This window comes from Cricetulus griseus (assembly GCF_003668045.3).
Source record: "Cricetulus griseus strain 17A/GY chromosome 1 unlocalized genomic scaffold, alternate assembly CriGri-PICRH-1.0 chr1_1, whole genome shotgun sequence".
In the NCBI taxonomy this organism is placed as follows: Eukaryota; Metazoa; Chordata; class Mammalia; order Rodentia; family Cricetidae; genus Cricetulus; species Cricetulus griseus.
The window spans coordinates 193895835-193920315 of record NW_023276807.1 but is presented as its reverse complement, the minus strand read 5'-3'; the positions used below and the strand labels follow the sequence as shown (position 1 = coordinate 193920315).

Below are 24481 nucleotides of genomic sequence, written 5' to 3'. Positions count from 1 at the left end.
CCCCCGAACTTGGTACCCCGGCAGAGAAGAGGGGGAGGAGGCTCCAGACGCTGCTTCTGAGGTCACTACTCTTTAAGAGCCCACTTCACAGTCAGCCAGACTGAGCCCGGTAATGAGGACTTTCCGCTGTGTCCCTCGCAGGATGGTGCAGGATCAGAATCCAGGATTCTTAGGACCTGGAAGCGTTCTCTGCCTACCTCTGAGCCAGACAGAAAAGAAGGCTCATGGTATCGGACAGAGGGATTGAAGGCCTAGCGCTGCGGTCCACAGAAACTCACTGGTAAAGACCATTTAACTCCTTACTAAAAAGTGAAGGAGTGAGATGCTACAGGGTGTCCAAACAACTATGCAGACCCTGGCTGGGTATTGAGCAGTCTGTGCCCTTGAGGGCACCTGGCCTCTCACACAGTGAGCAATGAATCCAGCGGTAAGTGAACTCATCAAAGTCAGAATTCACAAATCTAGAAAGGAGTTATTTTCGCACCTTTATCAGTTACTTACAAGTTACAATTTGCAAAGTAGCTTAAAAGCAAGGGATGCCCCAGAGACACAATAGAATTGAAATCATAGCAGTTAGCAAATGTGTTAACCCTACACTAGGGTTTAATGAATGGGGGAAAAATTAATAAAAAGGAAAGACATGACTGCTCCTAGGTGTGGTGGAAGAGAAAGTTTATGGTAGATAAAAGGGAGAGCATAACCAGAAACATTTGGGAGAGTCCAGAGTAGACATGACCCTGAGCCATATGAGGAGGTGGGGGTGGGGTGGGGGAGGGTAGCAGGTGCAGTAGCCAGGAGGGCAAAAGGTAAAAGAGAGGTGGGAAACCAAAATGTCTGGATTATGCAGAGAGGGGCAGCTGGGGGAAGGACAACCCAACCCCTGGACTGGAGAGTTCAGGGTAGAGGATAGGGTATGCCAGCCATACCCTGTAACAGGTAGGGGTTGAGGAAGGCTGGGAGAATGGGGAGGTCAGGTCCTCTTTGATATATTAAATAGACACCTCAGCCATTTGTCCCAGGGTTTGAGACTTAACATTTGGAGGTGAAAATGGAAAATAATCCACATATTCACATAGGTTTGTGTCCCTTAAGGAGTTCACAGTCCCAGCAGTCATTATGGTATAAACAGAAGGTAAGTCATGGTGATTTTCTTCTGCCATACTCTCTCTGATCCTCAGGGTAACCCCACAAGGGGCCCATTGTCACATTCATTCTGAAGATCAAGAAATTGAGATTCAGAGAAGTTAAGATACTGGCTGATGGCCACACAGTTGGACAACGTGGAATCAGACTTCTAATCTAGCTCTGCTGCCTCTGCAACCAGCTTTTTAGATAACAATATACACTATCCTCAATTCTGTTTCTATGCTAAGCACGGTGCTGGGGAAAGGGTAGAATGGAGGTAGGGAGGGTATGTGTCTTCAACCTAAGAGCTGGCTGGGTTTTTTGGTTTTGTTTTTGTTTTTTTTCAGTGAATTTCAAATCACCTCAAACCTGCAGTTTAGAACACTGTTGATGGTTCACTTGTGGAACACGCTCATCCAAGTGCTAACCCAAAGGACAACAAAACCATGAAGCAAGAACAGTGATTCAGAGCTCCCAGCTGTGGGCTGGGCAACTTTGTGGCAAGCATGGGAGACTGGCTTCACCCATCAAGAGTCAAGAGAGTCTGAGGGTCATGGCTGTCAAAAGCATGTGTTTGTGTCTCTGTGTGGGTGTGTATGGGTGAGTACAGAGCCCGAAGGAGGGTGTTGGATACCTTTGAGCTGGCGTTGCAGGCAGTCGTGAGCCCCCCTGGTATGGGTGTTAGGAACCACACCTGGGTGCTCTGCAGCAAGGGCAGTAAGTGTTCTTAACTGCTGAGGGATCTCTCTAGTCACTGCGGCATCACACGCTGTGTCAGCCATGGAGCTGTTGCTGTTACACATTACAGTCTCTCTGTTAACCAGTGCTCTCCCTTCTCATCTTCCCCTCCCCAGGAAGCAGTGGGTTCTGGCACAGAAATTCAGACTAGGAGTTATCAAGTGTGCCACCAAGACTTGTATCTAATTCATTAGCCACCCCCGCCCCCCCCCCCCCGGGATTAGGGTGCGCAGATGAGCAGGCTTAAGAGGAAGGATTTGCCTCAGTTATGCCAAGAATTGTCTATACTTGCATAGGGCATTCCAATTTAGCTCAGGCAGGTATGAAAATGTAAAACAAAAAAGTGTAAAACCATAAGGATTTTTGCAGCTTAAAGCCAGTGGGGCTCCCTAATTATTTGAATTTAGGATAAGAAAACACAAAGCCTGGCATGGTGGCATATACATAACTGTAATTCAGAACTTAGAAGGCTTAGGCAGTAGGGTAACAGGTCAAGGCCAGACCAAATTACATAGTGAGATCCTGACTCTAAATAAATAAATAAATAGATAAATGGTAACATATGAAATAGGTAATACATCACTGTTAAATCACAAAGTATGGGCCCATGTAACAACTCAGTGGGTAGCAATGTCTGTTGACCTGGGTTCGAATCCACACTGGGAAAGACAGTGACCTTCACAGACACCATGTGGTATTGTACACACACACATACTCACACACACAGAGATACACAGACACACAGACACACATACACAGACACACACACATAAACGCTCACACACAGAGAGGAATAAAAGTAATTAAATTAAAAAATAAATTAATTTGGTGAGTGTGATGGCACACACCCCTTAATGCCAGAGGCAGGTGAATTTCTGTGTGTTTGAACCTAGTCTACATAACAAGTTCCAAGCCAGCTCAGGCTACACAATGAAACCTAGTCCTCAAAAGAATTATTTAAAAAACAAAATAATAAAGTATATAATGTAAAAGGTGAATACTCCGTTGCTAGCTGTTCCTACTCAACTACCTTAGTCCAGTTCCCTCAGTCTGGTGCATACTTCCTCTTCATCTACGAATTCTGTACCTTTTCAATATATATTCAGACATGGGATGAAACAGGTATTTTGTTTTTACATTTATATTTACCTCAGTTATGTCATTAGATCTTGGAAGGCCATTGAAGACTTGAAAAATGCATAGAAATAAGTACAATGACACCTATTTAGTTCTTTCTAAGAGTAGCAAAAGGAGAGATGGATTAGTGGTTCAGCACTGGTGTTGCTCTTCCAGAGGACCTGGACTTCCAGCACACATGGAAGGAAGCTCACAACAGTCTGTAACTCCAGTTCTAGGGGATGCCCCCTTCTGGCTTCCAGGAGTACTGTGCACATGATGCACACATATGCACAGGCAAAACACAGAAAATAACATTAAAGTAATTAAAAATTAATAGATAAAATGAAAAAGAAAGCATCACAAAAGATCCCAGGAATGGGCCAGACGTTGGTGGCACACACCTTTAATTCCAGCACTCGGGAGGCAGAGGCAGGTGGCTCAGTGAGTTCCAGGCCAGCCTGGTCTCCAGAGCGAGTGCCAGGATAGGCTCCAAAGCTACACAGAGAAACCCTGTCTCGAAAATCAAAACAAAACAAAACAAAATCCCAGGAATGGATGTGTAACTATTTATCTAGTATTCTTAACTAATAGACATGTAGTCATTGGTTTTCCAATGACTACATTGGAAATGCTGTTTTTAAAAATGTGGCCAGGTGGTGACGGCGAAGGCCTTTAATTCTAGCACTTGGGAGGCAAAAGCAAGTGGATCTTTGTGGGTACAAAGCCAGTCTAGACAGTCAGGACCATACAAAGAAACACTGTCTTGAAAAATAAAACAAAAAGATAGAGAGAAGTGAAAAAATTATAAAATGTGTTGCGAGTGTATGCTGAGTGTGTGAGGTTCATGGCAGAAGTCAGAAGTGGGAATTGGATTACCAACCTCACCAAGCTAGAGTGGTCAGTCAGTTGTGAGCCACCTTCGGTGGGTGCTGGGAATAGAGTTCGGGTCCTCTGGAAGAGGAGTGGATGCTCTCTCTCATCCACCCAGCCAGCACCCCAGTCAATGACACGTTTGATTAATATCCAATTTCTAGTGCCAGATGCTAAAGGGTAATTTGCCAATCAATATTTTAATGTTTATTTACCACTGTACCAGGCCAGCAACAAAGAGGATTTTTTTCTGCCATCCAACTTTTTTGTTTGTTTTTGTTTCTCTGTATTGCTTTGGAGCCTACCCTGGAGCTCACTCTGTAGACCAGGCTGGCCTCTAATTCACAAAGGTCTGCCTGCCTCCCTAGTGCTGGAATTAAAGGCGTGTGCCACCACCACCAGGCTCTTAAAATGATTTCTCATGATGTATCTGTGTGTGGGTACATGTACATGAGTGCAGGTTCGTCAGAGGCAGACCTGTCAGGTCCCCCTGGAGCTGGTGTTACAGGTGATTGTGAACCACCTGGTGTGGTGCAGGGAACAGCACCTGGCTTCTCTGGAAGAGCAGTGCGTGTCTTTAACTACTGAGCCATCTCTCCAGACCCTATTTAAAAAATCGTATTTATGTGTGTCTGGAGTGCCCATGGAGGCCAGAAGAGGGTATCAGATTCTCTGGAACTAGATATGGATGCTAGGAACTGAACTTAGCTCTTAACCTCTGAGCCTGCTATCTCCACAGCTCCCTAAGTAGAGGTGAAAGAGACATTGCCAGTGGTAGGAGATTTGCTTGTTCTCTTACAAAGTCCAGCAGAACTGGAATGACATGAATCACTCCACACACTGGCAGCACTGCAGTGTTTGGAAAGTCATTTACTTCCTCACCCACAGAAGACAGCCCAAAGACACAAAGGGACACTAACAAGACAGTAGTACACACTACTCAGGCCCACCTTCAGCATTCTCCAGAAATGAGCACTGACACTGAAAACAGAGGTGGTCATCAGTGGATGGAACTAGTTTGATACACCAGGCAGCAGCTGGACGGCAGAGCACACGGGCAAGCTGGCTGGTGGTGGTAGTAAAGGCCATCGTTCCTTGTTATTCTGTCATTTTCTCACTGTCTTCTCTGAACACAGACTCCGCTAAGGCTGCACAGCTCTTAGCACCACTGAGGCAATCAGCAGTTATGTTTCCGATATAAAATGGATTAAGCGACCCCGTGTTGGAAGCAGGGCTTATCTGTGCAGCTTGCCTCATCATTTGAACTCTCAGGCTCTAGGAAAATCATCAGTCAATGAGGGGATGTGTAGGAGGGGACAAGCAAGTGGGGTTATTTGGTGGCTGGCAGTGGTGGGCCTTGTGCAGTTTAGGTACTCGTGACCAGTCACAGAGGGAAGTGCTCTTTCTAGAATTGCTACCCCATCCTGGAAAGTTCCTATTTCCCTGCGAGGTAGCACAGAAATCCACAAAGAGTGGAATGTGAGGCTCAGAGAACCTAGGACATGGCCAAGGTATGCCATTCTAGGGACCCAAGCAGTTTACTCCAGTGTACCCTCAGGCCATGCATGCTACAGCCTATTTTTGGAACTCCTCCGCCTGGGCTGCTGGGGGACACATGTTGGGAAATCTGGCAGGGGCTTATTCTCCTTGCTCTTGGCCAAAGGCAAGGAGCCAAGGGAAGCAGGAAATAGAGGTTGGCTGGACTTCTGGGCATAGTGGTTGGGTGAGGGGTCTGTCCAACTAGAAGAGCCTCAGTGGCTGGGGGGTCTGGAACGAACAAAGCCTTCTTGTCCTCTGCTTTTGGCACCAAACAAGGATTTCCAAAGCCACGGGGAGGTCTGGACTAGGGAAGCCCTCCTTTATGCAAGGAACAACAAGGCCAGCTTCTCTATGTACAAATGGAGGACAGTTGCTGGCCCAGGGGTCATCAAATTAACAGTTAGAAGACTTGAAATAATGAAATTTAGTACTTTTAAAAATAATTATTTATTATATTATTTTGAGGCAGGGTCTCATGTAGCCCAGGCTAGCCTTGAACTTATCATGTGGCCAAGAATGACCTTGAACTTCTGATCCTCCTGCCTTCAGTTCTGGGATTACAGATGTACTCTACTATGTTTACGAGGTGCTGAGGATTGAATCCAGGACTGTGTAAATGCTAAGCAAGCACTCTACTTATTGAGCTACATTCCCAGGTGTTCCTGGGTCCCAAACTCTCCCAGGAGGGAGGAGGTATAGGAAGATGAGGCAATTTCCTTAGTGCAAGGAGACGAGAAATGTAGGGGGTGAGGGGAGAAGTGAAAGCTGAAAGCTAACGGTGGTGTGGTACCTGCCAGCTAGGCTCTGGGGTGCTCACACACAAGGGATGCTCACACAGTGTCCTCACAGTGCGGAGTTCAGCTAATCATCACAAACATGGCGTTTCCCAGATGTTTTAGGATCCCCTGTAGAGATTGGAGGCAGCTGGCATCCTCCAGCCCAGCCCTTAGAGAATATTCTCTGGAGCACTCTCTGGAGAGATGATCTCATTTATGTCACCACAAAAACGTTAGTTCTGCAGACAATGTGTGGATGACCAGTTTGGAGAATCTGCGTTAGTTTCTGTTAGTAATGGAGGCGAGGAGTTGGTTCAAATCCCTACCTTCTTTACTGGCTTTATAGCCTTAGGCAGCACCCCCGCCCCCATCTTCAGTGTACACACCTGTAATGTAATAAAAACATCTCAAGTAAATCAGGGTGTGGGCACTTGCCTGTGTTCTCAGTCCTCTAAAGGAAGAGGAGGGAGAATTGACAGTTCAAGGCCAGCCTGGGCTACACAGTAAGACCCTGCCAAAACCTAAACACCGCAGGATTCCTCTGCCTGTCTCTGAGTTGCTTTCCCAGGCTTTTCTGAGCCTAGAGCTGGTCAGGGCCTTGCTGGTTTCAACTTTCCTTAGGGTACAAAGGTGTGAGCAATGCAAGATCTCCGGGACTTTCAAAAGAAAGTGATAACAGTGGAGGCGTGGCAGGGTTTAACTGAGCCATGACACAGTTACAGCAAACCCTCTCATTCTTTTTCTTCTGGAATCAGAGTTTTCTGTACTCTGCACACAAAGTCAACACACAGTTGTACATATTTATAGGGCTATAGTATGTGAACAGACTTTGTGTAATGTAAGCAAATGTTTATCATTTCTTTCCCAGGAGAACTTTCTAAGTCCTTTGGTTTTTGTTTGATTTTGTTTTGAGATAGGGTATATTCTGGCTCAGGGTAGCCTTGGACTTGCTTTGAAACCAGTATGACCTTGAGCTCCTGATTTTCTTGCCTCCATTGCCCCAGTCCTGGGACTACAGGTGTTTGCCGTTTATGCCCAGTGCAAATTCCTTTGTCTAAATTTTTATTTTGAGATGAGGACTCATTGTTTCATCCAAGCTGGCCTTAAAATACTGGGTTCACTGGGTGTAGTGGCATAAGCCTCCTCTAATCTCTGCATTTTGGAAGTGTTCAAAGCTATCCTTGTCTACATATGGCATTTAAGACTGGGGGTGGTAGTGCACAACTTTAATCCCATCACTCAGGAGGTAGAGGCAGGTGGATCTCTGTGAGTTTGAGGCCAGCTTGGTCTGCAAAATGAGTTCCAAGACAGCCAAAACTACACAGAGAAATCCTATCTCAAAAAAAAAAAAAACCCTCCCCCAAATTGTGGTAGTGGTCTTAATCTCGACAGGTAGGATTGATAACTATTGCTGTGATGAAACACCATGACAAAGACAACTTGGGGGGGGGAAAGATTTATTCAGTTTACACTTCCATATACTGTTCATCATCAAAGAAAGTGAGGACGGGAACAAAAACAGGTCAGGAACTAAGGCAGAGGCCATGGAATGGTGCTGCTTACCGGCTTGTTCATCTTGGCTTGTTGAGTCTGCTTTTAGAATCCAGGACCATCAGCCCCGGGTGGCCTCACCCATAATGGGTTGGGCCCTCTCCCATCAATCACTAATTAAGAAAATGCTCTACAGGCTTTCCTGCCTATAGCTAGATCTCTCACCCACTCATTTTTTTTCTAGACAGGTGTGTGTGTGTGTGTGTGTGTGTGTGTGTGTGTGTGTGTGTGTGTGTGTGTTTTCTTTGTGCAGCCTTGGCTGTCCTGGAACTCACTCTGTAGGCCAGGCTGGCCTCGAACTCAGAGGGCCTGCCTTTGTCTCCTGAGTGCTGGAATTACAGCCGGATCTTATGGAAATATTTTATTTGAGGTTCCTTCATCTTAGATTAGTGGTTCTCAACTTCTGGGTCACAACCACTTTGAGAGTTGAACTATCCTTTCGCTGGGGTTGCATATCAGATATTTACATTACAAATTACAGTTATGAAGTAGCAAATGAAGTAATTTTGTGGTTGGGGGTTACCACAACATGAAGAACTGTATTAAAGGGTTACAGCATTAGGAAGGTTGAGAACCACTGTCTCCTTATATCAAGTTGGCATAAAACTAGCCAGTACAGAGTGGAAATAGATTGGAGCAAATTAACTCCAAACCAATATTTAAAGTTTGCAAGGCCAGGGCTGTCATCTCAGGAAGAGGAGAGAAGATGCCCAGGGGATAGGCTCCATAGTGATTCCAGACAGGATTGGGCTGTGGAGTGAGATAGCATCTTAAAAACAAGAACAAAGATGTAAGTGGGATGCGGGGGGAGGGGGGGGGAGAGAGTGGGAGCAGAGGAGGGAGGGGGATTGGAATGTAAAAAATAAACAAAACTAAAACCCAAGAACAAAGTTTCTGACCCACCTTGGAGCCACAACTGGAAGCTTTTAAGAATTTCTAAATGCTACTGGGTAGTGGTGGCAAAAGGCCTTTAATCCCAGCACTAGGGAGGCAGAGGCAGGCAGATCTCTGAGAGTTCAAAGCCAGCCTGGTCTACTGAGCGAGTTCCAGGATAGCATGAACTGTTACACAGAAAAACCCTGTCTTGAAAAACAAAACAAAACAAAATTCTAAATGCTGAAGGCCATGGTTGCCTGGCTGCACTGAAATCCTCATCCCTTCCGTGCAGCAGGACGATTTTACTCTGACATGGTTCTGAGTTTTGGCCATGCTTCTAAATTTTCCAGTTCCCTCCAATCCCAGAAATCCTTTTAACAAAAAGGGGTGAGGTGGAGTAGCAAGATGACTCAGTGGATAAAAGCCAAACTTGGGATCTGATTTTGATCTTGGGAGTCCACCTGGCGGAAGTTGAGTGGAAGTTAGAACTCTTTACTCTTGTAGTGTTCTCTTGAGCTCTACATACATGCTTGAGCAATAGGAGACAGGCGGAAAGATGGTTCAGCGGGTAAAGGTGCTGAAAGGCCAGAAACTGCTGTCTCCTTAGTACTCCTTACCTAAACCCCTGGTTCTCTGAAAAAGGAATCCACCACCAAGCTATGTCAACGTCCAATTGTTAACTCTTTGTCCTTGAAAGTAACTGCCAGACTGTGGGCACACCTGGAGATAAATCGTTAGAAATTCCTCAATCCCCTCCCAAAATTCGTGACAAACCAACTTGCAACCCCCATGCCTCTGCTTAACCTCGTTTAACCTTGGCCAGCTGTCTGGGATTTTCTCCCCTCGTCTTGGAACTCCTGTCCTTCCTGAAAACTAAAACTAAAGGCCTAAGAATTCTGATTGAATACTTAAGTTCTAACTTCTGTTCCCAGTTTAAACATGCCTTAAACAGGTCTCTGCTTCTGGCAGACACATCTGAACATCAGTTGCTGACTACAGACTGCTCCTAAGGACTGTGAGCCCTGGACATGCTGTGAACGTGAACCAGTCCAGCTGATGTGGACAACCCCTGTCTCTTCAACAGAGTCGGCCAACCAGCTGCATTTGATAGATTCCCCATTGCTTGAATTCCCCTTTTGCTTTTGACTAACATTTCAGCCTTCTTGGGTCCCTAACAGCGTCCCAGAGTCATCAGGAAGTAGCACAGGAAAGAATATGTCGCCCCTTTCCCCTGGTTGAGATGCTAAGTCAAAAAGGAAACTCCCTTACATGGGGACAATGTGACAACAGATGCAAATGTCACTCCCTCAGAAAAATCTGTCAGCTAATGGCAGGGCCTGTTACCACCTCTTTGAGCCCCTCACAGGTAGAACTCAGGATTGAGTCCTGTCACCAGTACTTCAAGAAGGGGGGAATGAAGGGACCAGGTCCCCAGCCCCCGTTTTAGCAGCCAAGACAGGCTAATATGTGCTCACCTGACCCTGCTGGGCCTGCCCTAGTCACTAGGAGGTCAGATGCCCTCCTCGTGGCAAGGAACCAATCAGAAGTTAGCTGGCTGGGCTGTGGTTTAAGACTCTGTTGTGCAGAGGATAGCAACCACCCTGGGAGGCCCTATGGGCCATAACCAGTTAATCAATCAACACAGGGCAGGTCATCCAACTCTGGAAGTGCACCAATCCTGAGACTGTTGCATATCCCTAGATACTCCCCTTATGCTGCCCTATAAAATCCCTGTCTCATGGTTTCTCGGGGTCTTTCTCAAGCCATGGATGAAGGGCCTGAGCTAATGGGGTTGGTTAGCTTGTTAAACAACTACAATAAAAGACTCTTTGCTTTGCATCAAAATGGACCTCTTATGATTTTGGGGTTCAGAATTTGGGCACAACAGTTCTTGCTGCTAAGTCTGCTGACCAGAGTCTGATTCCCAGAACCCACATGGCAGAAGGAAAGAACTGACTCCTTTGAAATGTTTTTTACCTCCTCAGGCATGCTGTGGCTCTTAGGTACCCACACACAGACACATATAAATAAATAAATAAATAAATAAATGCAATAAAATATAAAAGTAACAATACTCTAACATGCAAAGCAACTTCTAAATCTTCTAGACCTGGGTTTTCAGCAAAGACAGAATGTATATATAATTGTTCTTTTGTCTATTCAAAGAATGTCTTACCAACAGAAACACTACAGGGATCCAGTTGTACTGTGTAATTCCAAGTCTTCATACCTTTTGCCTGGCTTTGTCTAGAAGGATACTGCTCAATAGGTCCTGCCCTATCTTCTCTCCTGTTTGTTTCCCAGGTGTTGTGATTTTGTAAACATTTAAAAATTAGAATAATAAGCCCGTGGGACCAGCACCCATGCAATTGGAACACGAACCATAGAGTGAATTAACCATAGAGTTTTATTACCGAGGGGGGAGGGGAGAAATGGAAGGACAGAGCAGGGCAGAGGGTAAGAGAAGAATTAGTGGTCTACCACTGGAAACAGAGAGAGAGTGCGGAGGTGCCCTGGCCTGCAGGGTTCTGGTAATTCGTGGGTGGTGAGGGGTACTATGCCTGAAAATAAATGGGCAAGAAAGAAAGAGGGAGACCAAGCAATAGTTGTCAAGGTCTGTTTATTAAACTTAAGCAAGGAGTTTTTAAAGAGAAAGGAGGAAGTAAAGAAAGAGGAACTAAGGGAGGGGGAGGAAGGGGTGTTAAATGCCCTCAGGAACTTTCTTGTGGTTTATCTCGGAACACTAACCTAAGGGGTGGGGTGCTTGACTAAATTGGCGGTTTAGCATGGAGGTCACCAAGCCTCTTGTAAAGGAGACTTTTATATCTGACCAGAGCTGGCTCCTGATATGGAGGGATGTGGGCGCAGGCTTAAAAGGGGGAGCTCGTGCATGTGCAGAGTCCCTATGCAGCCCTGTAACCACTGACGACATAGCCATGACGTGGCCATGCAACACAGGGCCTTTTGAGCTGCTTAGATATCTGCCTGAACCTTTCACCAGGTTTCTCCTTTTTCAAATGCTCCCTCCCTCCCCCCTCCCCCCCATTTGTTTTGTTTTTTGTTTTTCAGCATAAAGCACAGTACAATTTTGAAAAAAAGTTCCCTGGTGTAATACAATTCCTGGTGCACAAGGAGGCATAATTACATCAAAACCCAATACAAAGTAACATTCTAATTCTTCCAAGAAGGTGGGTTCTAGAGATAGGCTACTGTGTTAGTTTAAGAGCCTAGGGAAGGATCTGGTGTGGTCTCCAGCATACAGATAGAATAGGAGTCATTTGGGCTATTAGCCATCTCCAGTCCAGGCTGTGGGAGCTTGGAGGAGCCCCTGGCTATACCAATAATGTAAAGGTCATTCAGACTGCTAGTCTCCTCTGTGCTGTTGTGGGAACTTAACAGGACCAGGCCCAACAGATGACGCCCATCACCAGCCTGTTAGTCACCCTCAGTTCCCAGCCTTCTGAATTGAAATATCCCTCCATTCCTTCAAAAGAACACCCTCGCCCCCCCAACCCCATGCTTAACATTCCTGGTTTCCCTGGTGATCTGTGCATTCAAGGACCTTTGTATTCCCAACGGGAACTGTTCCAGATCCCGCCTGGATCCAGCCAAACACTGCTTCAGGCCATTTACACTGCTTTTAGTCTCTTGTGTCCTGGGACTCAGACAAGAGGACAAACAAAATTTAAACCTCACTTTTGAGGTGTCCATGTCACAACTGCTGTGTGCCTTGTCTATGGAAGAAGCCAGATAGCTCAGTGGGTTTTTGTTAATTATTATTATTATTCCTGTGTGTCTTCGTGTGTGTGTGTGTGTGTGTGTGTGTGTGTGTGTGTGTGTGTGTGTGTGTGAGAGAGAGAGAGAGAGGAGAGAGAGAGAGAGAGAGAGAGCATGGAGAACAAATATGTATGGTAAGTGCCCACAGAAGCCAATGGCAATGGTTCTCCCTGGAGCTGGAGTTAAGATGGTTGAAAGCCACTTGATGTGGGTGCTGGGAACCAGACTTGGGTCCTCATACATGATCTTCACTGCTGAGCCACTTCCCTCCAGCCAGCCATTAATGCACCCCCCCCCACACACACACACTCTTGACCTTGATCCCAGTTGAGGATGGCTAGTCTTTGGTTGACAGTCTCTGGAGACCAATGCACAGTGACTGGTCTGTTCCTTCTAGTATGGATACTTTCACAGCAGAAGGCACCTGGTGGCTAGTTACAACTGAATTGCTTGGGGCCATTCCCCTCACACTGAGGACTGGAGGTTCACCCTGCATATCCGACCTCTCTTCTTCATTCCGAAGATTTAGCTCCTAAGGTGAAAATCAGGAGCATCCTTGGGGTCTCTCATCTACAAGGTCCCAGGCACACAGCACAGTGGTCCCTCAATACTCACATTGGTACTTCCCTACTGGATCTCACCTCAAAGAGGCATCTCAAGTGGTTCTTTGTTCAAAGAAACAGAATAATTTTCATAAAAGGATAGTGGAGTCTATTTCACATATGAATTTCACAGTAAAGTGCATTTCACTGTGAATATAGGGCTACTGGGGGATGGCTGTATCATGGTTAGTTTTGTTCTGGGCAATCATCCCTGAACATATTACAGACACAGGCTTTGGAGCCACAGGAGTCTAGGGTTGATTCTTGATTTCCTCACTTGCTTGTCCTGAATGAGGCTACTCATTCACTCAGTTCTCACTGTCTTCCTTGTTTTTGTTTTGATTTCTTGAGAAAGGGTGAACTATGTAGCCCAGGCTCACCAGAACTCCCTGTGTAACCCAGATTGGCATGATTTCATCAGCCTCTTGTTTCTAACTCCCAAATTCTGGAGTTGTCTAAGTTGGAAAAACTGGGAAAGCAGCAATGTTTCTTGGCTAAATGTAAAATAGTCAACATTTCTCACAGGCAGCTTGGTGAAGTATAAGAGATCGGGGATCTGGGTGTGTGCCTAGGGGTTAAAGTAGTATTGCATGAAAGGCAAGCATGGCTGTTAGCACAGTTCCTGCCACACAGCGAGTGTTCACTTGATTTTGCTCTTATTAACATGGTAGACATTCTGTAGGATCCTGCTGATTCCAAGGACATGATGGGATTACATAAGGACCCTCTTCTGGGGAGGGATGTCTCACTACAGACCAAACGAGATGCCGGGTAATTTCATGATGTATTTATTTCAGTTTCCTAGAAAATAGGCTAACACTCCAAGCAAAAGCCTGTGAACCCTGGGTGAGAAGACTTAAAGCTTCCTAAATGCTGTACACACCCTGGGCTGGTAAGAAACCCCAAGTCTACAGAGGGCTTCTATTATTTGTGCATTGCTATGGATACAGCACAAAGGCAGGCGTCAGTAATGTGGACAGGATGCAGGGATTTAAGACAGCCAATGACAGGGACCATTCTCTTTGAATGTATTATTCTTGGAAAATTTTTGCAAAATATTTGGGACATGAGGCACACACGATGCTGAGAACATGACTTTGGGTGGCTCACTCCACACTCCTGACAGGCAGCCTGTGCCATGGCTTGGGTGGGTGTGTCAGTGGACAACCTGAAGGCTTAGCTAGCTTGGCCTTCCTTCCTTCCTTCCTTCCTTCCTTCCTTCCTTCCTTCCTTCCTTCCTTCCTTCCTCTCTCTCTCTCTCTCTCTCTCTCTCTCTCTCTCTCTCTCTCTTCTTCTTCCTTCCTTTCATTCTCCCAGACAAGTTTTTCTGTGTAGCCCTGACTGTACTGGAACTCACTTTGTAGACCAGGCTGGCCTCTAACTCAGAGCTCCACTTACCTCTGCCTCCCAAGTGCTGGGATTAAAGGTGTTCACCACCATGCCAGGTTATGGGCTTTTTCTTTTCTTACTTGCCCTTCACAAGTGGCTATCAGTTGGCTCTTATACTGTCTTCAAGACAGATCTGTCCACCCTTGAAGGGAGCAGCATGGAATATGAACAGCTTAAGTCTTCTTGGCAAATTGCCAAGAATGAAATGAAAATCAGACAAGCACTTAGAGCCCTTCCTGAGGTGCGGATGTTAAACTGCAGCTGACATGTAGCAACACAACAGGGCCTTTCCGTTACAAATACATTCCTCTTTGTTTGAATTAAAAACACACATTAATAATGTGTTTCTACATGACATACATGTCTAATACATAAGAATTGTTCACCAGGATTGAGGACAGCAGGGAATGGGGATGAAAGGAAAAACAAACAAGAGGAGACTCAAAGAGATGATGTAATTCTCCCTAGGTGACACAGCTATTAAGTGGAGGGTTACTGAACAGAGCTGTCACTCAAAGGTGCAAAACCCTGCTCACTGTCTTTTGCTCAGAAGAGCAAACAAGTGCAGCAACAAAAGACTGAACAGGGCTTTGTTGTATAAAGACACACATTTCTTTGAATGTTAACCTGAAAATTGAATGAAAATGCAAGTGTCCTGTTTGTCATCGACTCTCAGAGGGTTACTGTGTGCCACCTATTTCTTGGGAAGTACAGAATCATACATATCTGTCTGTCTTTTTTTGGGGGGGTTCCACTTCTTCTTGCTAGGCTCATTCATTCCCAGTAGCATCAAAGGAAAAGGAAATGAATTGTGACTGTCCTGGGTAAATAATCCCAACTCAATGAACAAGTATCAGACTCTCAGGAATTGAAGAAGGAAGTTCTTGAAGATATGGTTCATTTGAAAAATTCTTAGAGCCCAGCGGTGGTAGAGCATACCTTTGATCCCAGCACTCAGGAGGCAGAGGCAGATGGATCTCTGAGTTAGAGGCCAGCCTAGTCTCCAGAGCAAGATCCAGGAGAGTCAGGGCTACACAAAGAAACACTGTCTCAAAAATAAATAAATAGATAAATAAATAAATATCAAAAAGCAGAAAAAAATTCTTAGGAAAAAAATATAGCACTAGGCACACATCATTAATTTCAGGACTCTGGAGCCAGAGGCAGGCAGATCTCTGAGTCCCAGGCCAGTGCTTTCCAGGATAGCCAGGGAGCTACATAGTGAGACCCTGTCTCAAAAGAAAAAAAGCAAAACAATCTAAAATTATTCTTTGAGGGCCCTCAAATGGTCAACACAGATCAAATAAGAAACTATGGGGTGTTCAACTCTAAACTGCATGTTCATATCACACACCCTCCCATCCAGGCGCAGGGATCTTGTAGAAGAGTGGGAGAAGAGACCTTCAGAGGCAGAGGTGGCCGAAAACAGCAAGGAAACACTGTTTTCTGGATACAGAAGGGCAGTTGCATGCATGAACTCAGTGACTGTGACAGCATGCTTAAGACCTGTACAAGCTCGAACCAGACACAATCTCAGCAGAGAAGGTGAGCACAAAATCCCACCACCAGCTCAGGAGCTTTTGTCATCTGATAGCTTCGGGGAGAGGGACAGGCCATTTCCTTTACCTGTGTGACCCTTGGTGGGTAGAACACACAGCAGGGCAGGTCAAGACAAGCTAGGAAAAAAACAAAATGGGTTTTGATGGGCATGGGGGGGTGGAGGATTAGAAAATTCTAGGTTGAGTGGGAAGGAATGGGGGGAGTGAAGAAGGTGGTTATGGGAAGAGTTGGGGGAGGGGGAGGGAATGTGTTCAAGAAACATTGTATGAAATTCTCAAAGAATCAGTAAAAGTGTTAAAACATTTGACAATTTCATACAGGAACATAATGGAGTTTGATTGTGTTCAGCCTTCCATTAGCCTTCCTCCTCCTCTCACTGAAAACTGTCTTCTAAACTATTTTCATGTCTTTGTATGTGTTTGACCCATTGAGTGTGATCGTGGTGGCTTGAACCAGCATCAGTGGGGGTATACTTACTAGATCTTCTTCTCAGTGGCTATCCCATAGAATAGCACCATACTCCCTCTACTAGCATCCATTAACTTCCCATAGTCTCTTCATGGGGAGTGTGGGGCATCATCTGCCCCTTCCATGTGCATGTCCAGTCTTGAATAGGTCACTGCAGTTGCAATGAATTTATGGATGCAATGTCATGTCTGGAAGACACTGTTTCACAGCACTTCTCCCCATCCTGTGGCTGCTCCAGTCTTGACAGCTTGTTTGGAGGTTCCAGCAGGGGAACATAGTTGCTCAAATTTGACTGAAGAATGTCTCAGTTTCATTTCTATTGCTGTTAAGAGACACCATGACGAAGGCATCTTATAAAAGAAAGTAGTTAATTTGGGGACTCACTGTTCCAGAAGGTTGAAGTCCAAAGTCATGAGGCAGGGAACATGGAGCAGTTGCTGAAAGCTTACGTGTTAAGAAGACAACCATAGGCAGGGGGAGGGGGAGGGGGGATAAGGAGAATGATAATTGATAATGGCATGTGTAGGAACCCATCTTTGGGGGGCTTCAGTCAGATCTAGCCAACTTGCTGGGTTCGTACCTGAGGCAGGGTGTGGATTGAGAAACGGCAGGTAGAAAATTTAAAGGTACTAAGGAAAAGACAGACACAGAATAGTCAGGAGGGCATTCCAGTGAATACTGAACCAACCCAAGTTTATTTCTCAAAATTCTTGTATACCCAACCAAAAAGAGGGAAAAGGAAAAAGATTTCTTTACCATGATACAAGGAAGAAGCATACTTTCTTCCTTAATTCTCCAAACATTTAGTAACCACACCTTAGACCAAATCTCTGGTTATCTGACCTTGAGGATTAAGAGTAACCACACCTCCGGGCATTGGTGGTGCACGCCTTTAATCCAAGTGCTTAGGAGGCAGAGGCAAGTGGATCTCTGTGAGTTCAAGGCCAGTCTGGTCTACAGAGTGAGTTCCAGGACAACTTCCAAAGGGATACAAAGAAACCCTGTCTCGAAAAACCAAAAATAAATAAATAAAGAGTAACCACGTCTTAGACCCATATCTTGTTATCTAGGTAAGACAACCATACCTTAGACCAAGAATCCTTCAGTAGCCACAGCTTAGGATTTTGGGTCTTATGACTTTAACCTTGAAAGAGTAAGGACAGTTTTGACCTCTCTGACCTTGAGTCAAAATGAAGCAGAGCCATTTCTATGGGCCCTGACAGGCATGGGCTTTTTAAACTTCAAAGCCGGACCCCCCCCCCCCCCCGCCCGCAGCACACTTCAACACTTCTTCCTAATCCTGCCCTAATAGTTTCATCAACTAGGAACCAAGCATCCAAATTTATGAGCCTATGGGAGTCATTCTCATTCAAACTACCATACTGATCTTCCTTTATTCCAGAAAGGTCTCCTTCTGTCAAGGGTACAGCTTAGAGAGGGACACACGTGGAGCTACAAAAAAGGTAACCCTGTCCTAAACAGCCAGACCAGCTGAATACAACCAATGGGCAGATGTCAAAACCAGATGACCCTCACATCCATGGCTCTTCCATTCTGCTCCCATTTTCCTTAATTTTCCTTGAGCATTGGAGAGGGTCATACAGATGTCCTGTTCAAGGCCAGGCATCCCACTGCCATTTATTCTCAGTACTTTGATGAGTTGTTTCTACTGAAAACATTGTATGGAGGTCTTTATTCTAGGGATGGGCACCCATAACACCACATGGGGTATTTTATTACAGAGCTTCTGTCCATTTTTGTCCATAAAAGGTGACATTCCCTTTTGTCTCTTCCATCTCATTAGTGACTATCTGTTTTGCATATTTAACTTCCCCCTTGACTATAGGGGGTGGGAATGAGCTATGAGGGTTAGGGAGGGAAGCTGGACTTCTCCAAGTATACTTTCTGGTGTAGTTCTGCCTTTGGGACTTCATCAGCATCACGTATGTCAGGAATGCACTACAGAGTAAAGAAGGCCAGGGAAGAAATTCCAACTACTAAACAAACCTGAAACCCACTGAATATCAATAGTATATTCAGAAGAAACAAAAAGTGCTCAGATGCAACCATAAACTCTGCAAAGGCAGCTACTGTTTATAGTAATACTGGCTCAACATAGTGTACTTCCCAAATTGTATGAGACAGTCAGCACAGTGATGTTGAAACCAGGGTTCTCCAGGTGAAGGCAGGAGACACAAGGAGAAGAAGAACTCTGTGGTACTGCTTTGGAATTATAGGTCTCTACCAATTTAGGAATTGTAAAGAACCTTTTCCTGGCTGGGCATGGTGTTGTGCACCTTAATCCAGGCACAAGGGAGGCAGAGACAAGAGGATCCTTGTAAATTCAAGGTCAGACTGATATATAGAATTCCTGGATGGCCAGGGCTGCATAGACACTGTCAAAAGATCAAAAAACAAACAACCCCCCAAAACAAAACAAAAAAACAAAACCCTCTTTTCTCCTCACTTCTGTCCACTACATGATTCTGACTGGCAGTATATTAGGTGCTACTGCTACTGTGTTAAAAGGGCCACCCTCACAACTATCATATTCTAAGGCAGCTGGAGAGAATGAGACTAGAAAGTGTATTATAAACTTCTCTGCGTGGGTTCTCCATGCATCAGTCTACATTAGTTACTAGCATTCTTCCCCCAGTTCTAGATGTCTTCAGTGTAGGGAGGTGATGAAGAACTCGAATTATTGCCTTCGTTTTGGAACCCATGCATTTTTCTTGTGCCTACTGTTTCATTCTTTCTTCCTTTCTTTTTTGTTTGTTCTTTTGAGACATGGTCTACTACACTATGTAGACCAGGCTTGTCTTGAACTCACAGAGATCCTCTTGCAAGTGCTGAGATGTGGCGCTACCTTTAGTTAAATGCAGTTTCTTTAGGGTTCATCATAGCCAGCCACCTTGGTAGGAATTTCCTTAGTTGCTTCAGGGACAAGTGGGGATAATGGTTTCCTTGAGTTGTATAGCTGGATGCGGTGTTGAATGCCAGTAGGCCTGGCACTCTGGAGGATGAGGCAGAAGACTGTTGTGAATTCAAACCCAGCTTGGGCTACATAGTGAATACCAGACCAACCATAGTTACAGAGAAAGACCCTATCAAAACCCACCCCACCCCCTGCCAGGGGTGGAGGGAAAAAGGCTTTGTGTAGACTCCATCCTCCAGATTGGATCCTGTCCTCCTTATGCTGGGATGTAGCTGCCCATGGCCAGACTAAGCCCTTCTCTGTAGAAGAGTGGATTCCTTTCTTGGTGAAGGCATAGAGGTGGATGCAAAACTTTAGAATTCAAATTAATTCCCAGACTATGACTAGTGTTCTGGAACAAATTTTCTCTTCTGGAAGAGGAAGCAAAGTGAAGTGTTGACAACAGTGTGCAACCAAACACAACTTGTTTACAAATATCTTTTACCTAAATGCAACCCTCAATCACAAAGTATAAGGAGGAAAGGCATGAGACACGTCTGCAAAAAATTCATCTCCACTACAAACAGCTTTACTTGGGGGCTTTCTTGGGGTGAGGTGTTTCTCATAAATGTTTGCCAACACATACAAGGGGCCTCACCATGACACTGAAGGGAAATGAGGAATTGCTCTGAGAACAGTTGGTCCTCCAGGGAAAGAGCGGTAAAAACTCCTAGAGTTAACAGCGGCATCCTGCCATGGTTAGGGAACAGAAGAGTTAGTGACCCCTCCCAAATGGTTAGCACTAATCAGGTATACACATTGAATGGGGAGGTAGAAGTAGCAGGCTGGATAACCCCTTGGGTGAGTGTCACCAGAACAGGGGTGGTGGTGTGACTAAGTCAAAGCTGGACAGAGAATGACTGAGCAGAAATGTTTGAGAGAAGAGAGACCAGGTTTCCCAGGGAGGGCCACACAGCAGGGTGCTGCGGATGGGAGCAGTCTTGGGCTCTTCTATTGCTTAGTGCACTAAACAGGCTCCACAGTTTTCACATGGTCAAAGTTACACATGGAGCAGAGTGAGATGGGTTTGAGCTTCTGTCAGCACCCCTGAAGGGTCATCACTGATGGTATAGATTTGGAGGCTGAGTACCAAGAGGAAGGGTTTGAAGGGAAGGAGCAACCCAGCAGTGGCATTAATTTCCTGAAATACTCAGCCACAAGCTGGGCAGGGTCACCTCCTCTGGCTTTCAGTATCAGGGAGGGCATCCCTAATGCTCCAGTCTTGGGCTCAGCAGGTCCCTCAGGCACTTGCTTTGTTTAAACGGGGGCTGTGTGAGGATGGATAAAATCCTACCTCATGGTGCCTAATAATGCATGCGGAACTATTGTTATTTGGAAATCTTACTTTATCTCGGTCTGGAATCATGGGAAAATGTGGAGATGGAAAGCTATCAGTGGGGGAGGGTGTGTTAATCAGAAGGGAGAGTAAAGGTGAACCCACAAAAAAAATTTTAGTTTGTGCCTTAGCCAAAAGACACAAAAAGAAAGTGCCTCAGCCAAGGACCTCAGGAAAGGGACCTAAGGTCTTCTCAAGCAGGCAGTCTGCAGAGCTGGGAGGGCAGGATCCTTCTTTCTTTCTCTTTTTTCTTCTTTCTTTCTTAAGCAACAATTGGTCTATCCAAGGTTGGTCAGAGCATCCAAGTAAGTGTAACTAGAGGGTCTTAGACAGGTTTCTATGACGGACACTGCCTAGAACAGAGTGGTCATCACCAAAACCAGGACCCACAGAAAGGAGAGTTTGAGAAAATAGAAGAAACATCATATCTCCTTTAATTGTGTTTTTGGCGCTTTGGTCTGTAAGCAACCAGGATGGAAAGAGAAGAGAAGCCTAAGAGGAAAGTCTGTAGGAACCAGAGGAGCCGGGCCTGGCCATCTGTGATTCCTTTATGCCTGAAAAAAAGCAAATTTAAACAGAATTTTAATGTTGGTACCAGGGGTTTTTGTATTCTACTTTTAGTTCTATTTAGAATTCTGAGGTGCAATGTATGAGGATCTGGTTTGGGGGCTTCTAATTTATATCAAACCACAGAGTCATTTGAGGAGCTTTAGGAAGGAACATATACCTATGTCTGAAGCAAGGCCTAGTAGGTCAGAGTCTCTGGAAACCAGGCATGTATATTTCAAAACAGCTCCCATATGATTCTGTTTTGAAACTAGATTGGAAACCACCAGCCCAGACCAGTTACTCAGTTCTTTTGCAAACTAGAAGACAGACTCCTAGCCATTTGTTCTAGTCAGTTAGACACAATTTTTGAAACACAGCAAAAGTATCAACTAAATAATTAATTAGACAACACAAGCAAACCAGACTCATTCATCAAACATTTACTGAATACTTCTGTTGCAGGCTCAGTATTAGGTATAGGGATTCAGGCTGCACTTGAGTATGTTCTCAGCCTAAAAGTATATAAATTATTTAGACATGGCAGTTCATGAGCTACCAAGATAAAAGTGAGATGGTCCTACTACAAAGTTCCTGTTACAAAGACTTACTTGCATAATACCATGGCATAAAAGGACTCTCCCAGATGAATTAGCCAAGCAAGCCAATACCTGAAACCAAAAAAATATATATTTTTTTAGTTTAAGGTTATAGTCATTTGCTAATTAACTCTAACATAGAGACTTTAAAAAGAAAGGCACCTTGAGAAACCCTGTCTCAACAACCCCCCCCCCAGCAAAAAAAGGGCATCTTCATGCAAACTAGCATTTCTGTTAGCTACCCAACGGTAACTGCAGGCCTTCCAGGCACCCAGATAGCCTGGAGCTGCAGTGTCCATAAAGTTCCATTCCTTACCCATTCCTTAGGAGGGTGTGATGGTGGTCCACCAAGTACTTTGTAAAGGAACCCAGGGGACCAAGGCTCTGATAAGGGATGTTTTGAGGCCAGAAGACAACCCACTGAAAGAAAACCAGAGACACAGAATTGGTCCAGTAAATGGTTCTATTTGAAAGCAGTTGTGGAACAATAATGATTCTACAAAAACAACTACAGACCAAAGAAGCTGAACAAATCATCCAATCCTCCAGCCCCAACTTTTACTCCTGAGTAACAACTTAATTGTGAGATGTATGCAACAGAAATATGCTTATCAGTGTCCAGGGTTTTACTGGACATCTTAAAGGATGTCAGTAAAATGTTTTATAGGTTATTAGCTATTTGTTCTAAAGAATTTGCATGCTTTGGCTAGGCTGCAGAAGTTACGGCTGGAGCCTATCTCCCATTTAATCTAGAACTGCTTCTTTTACCAAAACCCAAAAGATAGATAGATAGACAGACAGACAGACAGACAGACTCTTCTTGAGAATTATTACACACCAACACTTGCAAATTTTAAAGTCCTGTACATTTTTGTCAAGGACACCACTACCTCTTCCTTGGTGTTACTTCACAGGCAAGTTCAAATGAACTTTATATTGTAACTGCATCTTTCCAAACCAAGGGAACTAAAGGGTTTTAGCTGCCATCTCCATAATATCTGTTTGAACTAGAAAAACCGTCTTCCCTTCTATATGCTAACTCACCAGACACAGGGGACCTTAGAAAAGAAATGTATCCTTGAAACTTTTCAATTCATGCCTCTCTGAATGTGGTAAGATTAGGACAGGGGTGATCACACTTGACACCAGCACTTGACACTGAGGGCATGACAATCCTAGGGTCTCCTGGAGTATCTAAATAGCATTTCTTCATATTTCCCAACATCTTTCTCGTTATTCTTTAAACAAACTCTTTCTCAAATGGACAAAAGTTACTCTTCCTCTTTAACGCTGTCTTCTCCCACACCCAGTTATATGCTCTCCCTCTTACCAGTTAAACCCTACCCATGCATTAGGTTTATTCTCATTTTCCAAGCAATTCAAAGTTATTCACTCTTCTTCGAGTTTTATCCTAAGTTGTTAGGTCTACGGCAATATACTAACTTCACTCCTCGCTTTCCCAAACCTCAACGACAGTGGAGGCAGAGGACGCTGGGACCGGAACACACATCAACTAGAAAACCCCCAGAGCCCACCGAACTTCCGCGTACAACAGTAACCTAGGTAACTGCTGTGCGCGTGCGCAGAAGTCCTGTTTCCCCCCCCACACACACATCTCCCCCCGACCGGGTGCACTTCGCCCTCCAGGGTCTGGGGGTCAGAGCAGCCCGCAAGTCTCAAGCCTCACCGTGAAGTAGCCCAGCCCCAGAGCGGTGACCAGCGAGAGCCAGGGGCTGGCTGCACGGAAGTATGCAGTGGCGTCCCTACGGGCCTCCGACATCGCCACCACCATCTCGAGAGCCCGAAGCACTGAGTTGTGGGGCAAGAACCGCCTCCCACGCTCGTCCACACAGGGAGAGCCTGACGAGCCGGTTTCCCAGGCTTAGCTCTGGCAGGCCAGTGCGCCTGCGCGGCCCGTGTCTGCCGCTTGCGGGCATTACCGTGTAGTAGCTGAAGGAGACGGTGATGACTGTCAACCAGAACAGGCTCCCCCTCTGGAAGTAGCCTGTACCTGTGGCGGTCCCCATCGCTGCAGCGACTCCGCTGGACCTGTCTCTTGAATCTGGTGAATGGGGCGAGCGGCTTCCTGTGCACCAGACCCAGAAGGTTTTGGGTACGGTGACCCCTGGAGCCCGGTGCAGGAGGCACCTCCCCTTTTCAGCTAGAGTAGCTGCGGTTTTGCTGCCCTGATAATGGCGAGTCCATTTTCCGAGCCATTTCAGTGACTTGTACGTGGTGTACTGTATTGCGCCGCCTCCTCCTTTGTTCAGTAAGGAGACACTCAGTTCAGTGGGTGGAGCAAAACACAGCGGCGGCCTTTGGAATCAGGCTATCCCCATGTCTACCACTTTTTCTGTAAGCTTAACATGGTTTCTTAGCCCATTCGTGTTTTCAATCTATCTGTAAAACGGTCATATGTTAGCCCAGCTCGAGGTTTGGGGTTTATTTAAAAAGAAAGCATTAAATTTGTGACCCGTACTGCTTACCAAATATCAGTAGTTAATACTGTTAACTCTACTTCCTGACCAAAAATATTAGACTTTGGCGTAGGCATTGGCCCCCATGCTTAGTTGAATCTTCAGTGTGTGGTGGGAGACATGGGGGTACCCAACTGTTTGGATTGTGCGTCTTCAGAG

The 24481-nt window shown here is 45.4% G+C and overlaps 1 protein-coding gene across 2 annotated transcripts; it reads right to left on the bottom strand.

The window, feature by feature from the left end:
• Positions 1-20801: 20801 nt before the first annotated feature.
• Tmem254 (transmembrane protein 254) lies at positions 20802-24108 on the bottom strand. Of its 2 annotated transcripts, none has more exons than XM_027389090.2 (4): positions 23786-24108; positions 22162-22265; positions 21858-21917; positions 20802-21254 (listed from the first exon to the last, which is right to left on the bottom strand). In XM_027389090.2, the coding sequence occupies exons 1-4, from the start codon at positions 23870-23872 to the stop codon at positions 21134-21136; spliced, it is 372 nt and encodes a 123-aa protein (XP_027244891.1). In that variant the 5' UTR covers positions 23873-24108; the 3' UTR covers positions 20802-21133. The 2 variants fall into 2 exon arrangements, with proteins under 2 accessions (XP_027244891.1, XP_027244890.1); XM_027389089.2 differs by lacking the exon at positions 23786-24108 and adding an exon at positions 23533-23744.
• Positions 24109-24481: the final 373 nt, after the last annotated feature.

Bases quoted from the DNA above. Each gene is read 5' to 3' on its own strand.
- Tmem254 (XM_027389089.2), bottom strand. From the start codon at position 23,637: ATGGTGGTGGCGATGTCGGAGGCCCGTAGGGACGCCACTGCATACTTC. The intron at 22,266-23,532 runs GTGAGGCTTGAG...GTTTTCTTTCAG, and splicing joins TGGGGCTGGGCTACTTCACG to TGGGTTGTCTTCTGGCCTCA. The intron at 21,255-21,857 runs GTAAGTCTTTGT...GCTTTTTTTCAG, and splicing joins TATGCCATGGTATTATGCAA to GCATAAAGGAATCACAGATG.